Below are 7,500 nucleotides of genomic sequence, written 5' to 3'. Positions count from 1 at the left end.
TAACTAGCAGTCTTCACTAGGTAAAACGTCACTAACTAGCAGTCTTCACTGGGTAAAACGTCACTAACTAGCAGTCTTCACTAGGTAAAACGTCACTAACTAGCAGTCTTCACTAGGTAAAACGTCACTAACTAGCAGTCTTCACTGGGTAAAACGTCACTAACTAGCAGTCTTCACTGGGTAAAACGTCACTAACTAGCAGTCTTCACTGGGTAAAACGTCACTAACTAGCAGTCTTCACTAGGTAAAACGTCACTAACTAGCAGTCTTCACTGGGTAAAACGTCACTAACTAGCAGTCTTCACTAGGTAAAACGTCACTAACTAGCAGTCTTCACTAGGTAAAACGTCACTAACTAGCAGTCTTCACTAGGTAAAACGTCACTAACTAGCAGTCTTCACTGGGTAAAACGTCACTAACTAGCAGTCTTCTCTGTCTAAAACTCCACTAACTAGCAGTCTTCTCTGTCTAAAACTCCACTAACTAGCAGTCTTCAAAAGCCAAAACGTCGGTAGCGAGCAGCCACACTGTCAGTGTTGAAGTTTGCGTTTTAGGGCTACAGTTGACTGACCAGCTCATTTGGTCAGCTGTCGTCTTCAGTTGTGTTGATATCTGGTGACTGCGAAGGCCGTAACATATGATCAGACTGTTCAGTGACCCGTGGCGGCCTGTTGGACACCACTCCCCTCTGGACAGACACGTTTATCAGAGGATAAAGGTGATAGAATAACCGTGTAATGACTTGCAGTGACTCCTTCCTCCAAGAGGATAAGTGGACCCAAACCTCGCCAGCAAAAAGCCCACCCGAGCGTAACAGAGCCACCTGACCCCCTCACTGTGAGGGTCCATCATTCAGGCCTGTACCGTTCTCGTGGTGTACAGTGCACAGGCACTGTCCTGCATGTGGAGAATTGGGTGAAGGATGACTCACCTGATCAGAGCTGTGCTGGTGGTTTTACACCACTGACCCCTCAGAGGGTCACTGGTCTTTGTAATGAGGGGTTTATACACTGTAATATCGCTACGTAGCTGTGGACGGACGGATCTCGCTGACGTGTTTGAGTGGTCTGGACGCTCGTGCCCAAACAGAGCAGAATTTCAGTGACTCGACCGCAGCCGAGGCCAAAACATCGGCAAAGTGAAGGAAAAAATGCTGGACTATAAATGTGATGTGGACGAACTGAGTCCAGCCATTTTCTGGAGCTGCTGTTATTTTTGTTTGTTTGTTTTTGACTGTTGTCAGAGTAACGAGCAGAAGGATGTCAGCCGTTGTGTCTCTTCACAGAAGGACAGATAATTAGCCATATTTCTGTCTTTCTCTCTCTCTCTCTCTCTCTCTCTCTCTCTCTCTCTTTCTCTCTCTGTCTGTCTGTCTGTCTGTCTGTCTTTGTTTCTCTCTCAGATTTTCTCTGCTGTCTTCCAGAGCAGCCTGGTTATTAATTAAGAATCATTCATTTTTTTAAATCGCCGCTAATGATCTCTCTTTGTCTGTCTGTCTGTCTGTCTCTCTCTCTCTCTGTCTCTCTCTCAGGCAGGCGAATGAGGAGTATCAGGTCTTGGCTAACTCGTGGCGTTACTCGTCCGCCTTCTCCAACAAGCTCTTCTTTACGGTCGTCGACTATGACGAGGGTGCCGATGTTTTTCAGCAGGTGACTCTTCCTCTACTTCTCTCTCACATGCTCTGTGTTTAAGCCCCTCCCCCTGCCAGAGTTCAACTGAATGTGCAGAGAGAAAATTATGCAACAAAACATTGAATTGTTTGACCGACACGCAGCAAAATGCTAAAACAGATCGGTCCACTGTATGTTAGTGCTCAGAGTGAGGGAGTGCAGAGGCAGAGTTTAGAAGCAGTATAGCAGCTTTACTCGTTAGCATAGAAGACAAACAAAGAAACTTCACTAGCTAAAAGTTCACAAGCTAAAAACGTCTTCACTAACTGAACCTACCTAGCTTAAACCTGACCAGTCAGTAGCCTTCACTAGCTAAAACCTTATACTTCACTTTATACTTATACATCTTAGAACTTTAATAGCCAGCAGTCCTCACTAGCTAAAATGTCACTAGCTAAAACTTCACTGGCCAGCAGCCTTCACTAGCTAAAGTGTGACTAGTTAACAAGTCAATCTCTAGTTTCTTCTCTAACTAAACTTGACTAGCCATCAGCATTCTCTAGCAAAATTCTTGCTAGCTAAAATGTCACTAGCCAGCAGATTTCACTAGCTAAAATTTCACTAGCTAAAACTTAATGAGCTAAAACTTAACTGCCCAGCAGCCTTCACTAGCTAAAGCTTCACTAGCTAAAGCTTCACTAGCTAAAGCGTCACTAGCTAAAGCGTCACTAGCTAAAGCGTCACTAGCTAAAGCGTCACTAGCTAAAGCTTCACTAGCTAAAGCGTCACTAGCTAAAGCGTCACTAGCTAAAGCGTCACTAGCTAAAGCGTCACTAGCTAAAGCTTCACTAGCTAAAACTTCACTAGATGAAACTTTACCAGCTAAAACTAAATGAGCTAAAACTTCACTAGCTGAAACTTAACTAGCCAGGAGCCTTCACTAGCTAAAAATGAGGAAGCTAAAAAATTAACAAACAAACTTCACAAGCTTAAACTTCACTATTCAACAGACTTCACTAGCTAAACCTAAATGAGCTAAAACTTCACTAGCTAAACCTAAATGAGCTAAAACTTCACTAGCTAAACCTAAATGAGCTAAAACTTCACTAGCTAAAACTTCACTAGCTAAACCTTCACTAGCTAGAACTTGACTAGCTAAACCTTCACTAGCTAAACCTAAATGAGCTAAAACTTCACTAGCTAAACCTAAATGAGCTAAAACTTCACTAGCTAAAACTTCACTAGCTAAAACTTCACTAGCTAAACCTAAATGAGCTAAAACTTCACTAGCTAAACCTAAATGAGCTAAAACTTCACTAGCTAAAACTTCACTAGCTAAAACTTCACTAGCTAAACCTAAATGAGCTAAAACTTCACTAGCTAGAACTTGACTAGCTAAACCTTCACTAGCTAAACCTAAATGAGCTAAAACTTCGCTAGCTAGAACTTGACTAGCTAAACCTTCACTAGCTAAACCTAAATGAGCTAAACCTTCACTAGCTAAACCTAAATGAGCTAAAGCTTCACTAGCTAAACCTAAATGAGCTAAAGCTTCATTTCCCAGCAGTTTTCAGCAAAATCCTCACTGACTCGCAGACTTTCCAAGCTAAAACTTCACTAGACAGAAGGTTTTACTAGCTAAAACATCTCTAGCTAACAGCCTCCTCTGGCTAAAACTTGACCGTCTGTAACTTCACTCACTCACAGCCACACTGATAACTTAAAGAACTACGTCTAAGTTTGAGGAATGCAGAAGACTGTCCAGCTAATTTGATCAGCGGCCGTCTCTGAGCTTTCTCAGCTGACCTTAGAACACTTATTATTACACAGCTGAGCTACTTTATCTGCAGATCAGCTCTCTAACAAGCTAGCGAGGTACTTGTTCTGTTCCGCAATAAAGTGACCAGTGAGTGTCCACCAGAGGGGTTTGGCCGATTTCAGATAGAATTCTTCAGAAGTGCCTGTCGTCCATCTCTCTGACAGACCACATCGGTCAGCCTCACGTTCACGTTTCAGCTCTGATTTTCTCCGTCTGTGTCTGTCTGGCTGCGACTGCATTAGGAGGTGCGTTTTAACCTGAATTACATTTCAGAAAGTGACAACACCAATCAAATACAATCCAGCCTCACTTTCTGTAATGGAACACGTCGGTTCTTCTGCAGAACACAGAGAAAAATCCAGACAGAGTCAGAAAGAGAACGCAGAGCGCACGGGAGACGCTAATGAAACGTCACGTTGTGGAGATTTTACAGATGTAGATCTTTAGGCTCGTTGTTGTTCAGTTCAGAAGGACCTTGTTAGATGACCAGTCCTGGAAGTATGATCTTTAGAGACACTCTTTAGAGCGGGGGTCTCAAACCGGCCCCTGAGACGACTTCATATATGCAATTTAGCCTTAAATTTGGCTGCAAACACGTTTAGATCAGCTTCATCCACCAGTTGCTGTGACTGGTTATCTAACATAAGCTATAATAATCAGCTCTGACTGATGACTACATTGAGTGCGTTTACATGCACATAATAATCCGATAACTGCAGAAAATCTGATTTTGTCAGTAATCCGATCAACGCGTTTATATGCACAAGTAATCAAATAATGGGGAAACTCCAGGTTTACATGAGTCAGACAGTAATCAGATTTCTGCTTTGCAACCAGCCAATAAACTCACAGAAGAAGACGTGACATAAACGTAACGTAAAACTCAAACTTCACGATGCAGCTTTTTTTGACGTCGAGTTACTTTAACTGAAAATATGAACATAAATCATCTAGAAGACGAAGGAAATTTAAATCCTTCATTTCGTCAAGCATGTTTTTGGTTTCAACGTTGCTCCGAAAGTGTTTTGCTGCGTCTCGTGGCGGCGCTGCTCGCTTATTTCCAGTACGGCAGTCTGTTTTCGCCCATACACAGACTGAGGACTCCGAAAGAAATCAGAGTAAGAGTTTACAGCACTGAGAAATCTGATTACTGAGCTAAAATCCAGCCGCTTTATCAGATTTCTTAATCGGATTTCTAGATTGGAGTGTGCTGTTTGCGTGACCATTTGAATAATCAGATAACTGCAGAAATCCGATTATGATCGGATTATTGGGTGCATGTAAACACGCTCAGTGTTTAAAGTAGGGCTGAACGATTTGGGGAACATACCAAATTGCGATTTTTCGGCGTTTTTAATTTCGATTATTTTCTATAAATTAAGACGTTTTCTAGCTTGAGGCTTCCCCTGAATGTAATGTGCCAGACAGCCAGTAAGTTGTGGTTGTCACAACACATGGAGGTTTAGTTGGCTCTGATTGGTCGAACTCGTCTACAGGCAGTTAACAAGCTCAGGGTTATTAGGTTCAATTCTCCCAATTATCAAACTTTTTTGATAATTTAGGCTCTCGTTAAAAAAAAAATTGCAGCTCTTGCAATTTGAAAATTGTACTCTATTAAATTGCATTAAAAAAATAAAAAAAAGATAAATCAGCTCTAGTTGATTTATTTGTGCAATGCATGCTGGGTATTGTAGTGAAAAACACAGTGAAACCAGTGAGGCTGATGGATGCAGTGCTGCTCTATGTAATGATACACAACATAGGAAATAACATTAAATACCCGTTTTAAGCTAAAGTACACAAATCCTACACTCTTCTCGGTTCTTCAAGGGTTCTTAAGTTAAGGCAGTGGTTCTATTTAGAACCATCAGTTCTGTAAAGAACCATTCCATTAAGATGGTTATCGTAACAATAGCGGAACCCCTTTTTGGTGCTATATAGAACCCTTTTTTAAAAGGTTCAATACAGGACCATCTACAGCACATTTTCTATAAATCTGGGGAACGTTTCATGATGAAAGAACCTTTTAATCATGCAATAGGTTCTTTAGGTGTTCATGGTTCTCTATAGAACTATTTACTAAAGAACCTTTGAAGCACTGTGTTTTTGAAGAGTGTAGTTTTAGGCTACACTCTTAAAAAAAGATGGTTCTTCAAGGGTTCTTCAGTAAAGGGAATAGAACTGAGTTCTGTATAGAACATTTCTTTGCTTCGTGAAATGTTTCAGATTGATGGAGAAGCAGATGTGCTGTAGATGGTTCTGTATAAAACCTATTTGAAAATGGTTCTTTACAGCACTGAAAAGGGTTCTACTATTGTTACAAGCCTATTTTGGTGCTATATAGAACCCTTTTCTAAGTAGAACCATCTACAGAACATTCTCCATGAATCTGAAGAACCCTTTCACAAGGCAAAGAGCCCTTTAATCATGCAAAGCATTCGTGGTTCTATATAGAACCATCTATTTTTACTAAAGAACCCTTGAAGAACCACCTTTTTAAGAGCGTGGTATACAGAAATCCTACGTTTTCAAAGACAGTTCTTCAAACGTTCTTTAATAAAGGCTGTGGTTCTATTTAAAATCATGAGTTCTGTATAGAACTATTCCATTAAATGGTTCTATGCATGGTGAGATGGGTAATCAGATTGATGAAGAATGTGTTGTGTATGGTTCTATATAGCACTGAAAGGGCTCTCCTATAGTAACAATGTCAAGCTGTATAAAGAACTGTATACAAAACACGCTCCGTCACTCTGAAGAACCATTTAAACATGAAATGGTTCTACATAAAACTCATTTTTCTGTATAGAACCATTGGTTTTAGTAAAGAACCCTTGAAGAACCATCTTTTTATGTTTGTAGCTGGTTGTGTAGTGGATGTACGACGTGCACCTGCAGATCACGTAGCGACACCGTCGGAGAGTGGAAAGGTCAGTTACTGCCCAACTCTACTCCACCACGGTTGCTCGGCTACCATAGACGTTTGACCATCGGCAACTGCCCTGAGGTCACTCCGGTAATCTCCGTCCAGTAGCCAAACTCACAGGCCGGTTTTTCCTCCTTTAGCTGGAGTTTTGCTGAGAATTGATGCCACTCAGTTCATTTGCATGCTAATAAACGTTGGTGATGTGAGCAGAGCAGGTTATTACGGTTCTCCCCCAGGTTCTCTTTTCTTTTTTTTTGAAGAAACCGGCTCCTGACTGGCAGTCGCACCATCACACACCGCCAACCAAATGATATGCAATTATGCGCCTTATATGCAGAGCAGTTTGGCAGCGTTTTGCATTTTCTCTCCTTTCTTTGTCTCTTTTTACCTCTCTCACTCTCTCTCTCTCTCTCTCTCTCTCTCACACTCTCTCTCTCTATCTACCCATGTTTTCCTTGAGTGCTGTCTCTCATTCTCCCGCTGTCTCGCTCTGAAGATTTAAGGTTTGTGGGTACAATAATAGCGAAGCCTAAAAAGTGAGTAAAATAAAACAGTGATTTTAAATTGCAGATGAAACGGAAAAATCTCGCTGCTTTTTCAACCAGCGGCTAGTTTCTCACACAGAACATGGAATTGTGGGCTATTTTAGACCTCCAGAGTTACCTGAGGCTTCATCCACATCGTACTGACTGTTGGGTTACGGAAGATTCTGTATTGACAGGGACGGACAGTCGTGGTGATCATTGGCGAGTCAATCATGTAAAGTCACTGTCTTAGCTTGTTGGTTTAGGTGCTAAGTTTTGTTCTACTTAATGACTGGAGCTAGCTAGACTTCTTTGTTACAGTTAGCTAGAACAGCAATGAGTGCAGCTAGCTAGACTTCTTCGATACAGTTCGTAGCTAGAACAGCAATGAGTGCAGCTAGCTAGTCTTCTTCGTTACAGTTCGTAGCTAGAACAGCAATGAGTGCAGCTAGCTAGTCTTCTTAGTTACCGTTGGTAGCTAGAACAACAATGACTGAAGCTGGGTAGTCTTCTTAGTTACAGTTGGTAGCTAGAACAGCAATGACTGAAGCTGGGTAGTCTTCTTAGTTACATTTGTTAGCTAGAACAGCAATGAGTGCAGCTAGCTAGTCTTCTTAGTTA

General features: G+C 41.5%; 1 protein-coding gene across 1 annotated transcript in view; it reads left to right on the top strand.

The window, feature by feature from the left end:
• The window catches only part of tusc3 (tumor suppressor candidate 3), a 136,853-nt gene that overhangs the window by 44,310 nt on the left and 85,043 nt on the right, over nt 1–7,500 (top strand). Inside the window, exon 3 of the mRNA XM_036583568.1 lies at nt 1,532–1,649. Coding sequence (XP_036439461.1) covers nt 1,532–1,649 — 118 coding nt within the window. The remainder of the gene's footprint in view (nt 1–1,531; nt 1,650–7,500) is intronic.

This window comes from Colossoma macropomum, unplaced genomic scaffold (assembly GCF_904425465.1).
Source record: "Colossoma macropomum unplaced genomic scaffold, Colossoma_macropomum, whole genome shotgun sequence".
NCBI lineage: Eukaryota > Metazoa > Chordata > Actinopteri > Characiformes > Serrasalmidae > Colossoma > Colossoma macropomum.
Note: the sequence above shows the minus strand (reverse complement) of the source record. Positions and strands in the feature narration are given on the sequence as shown.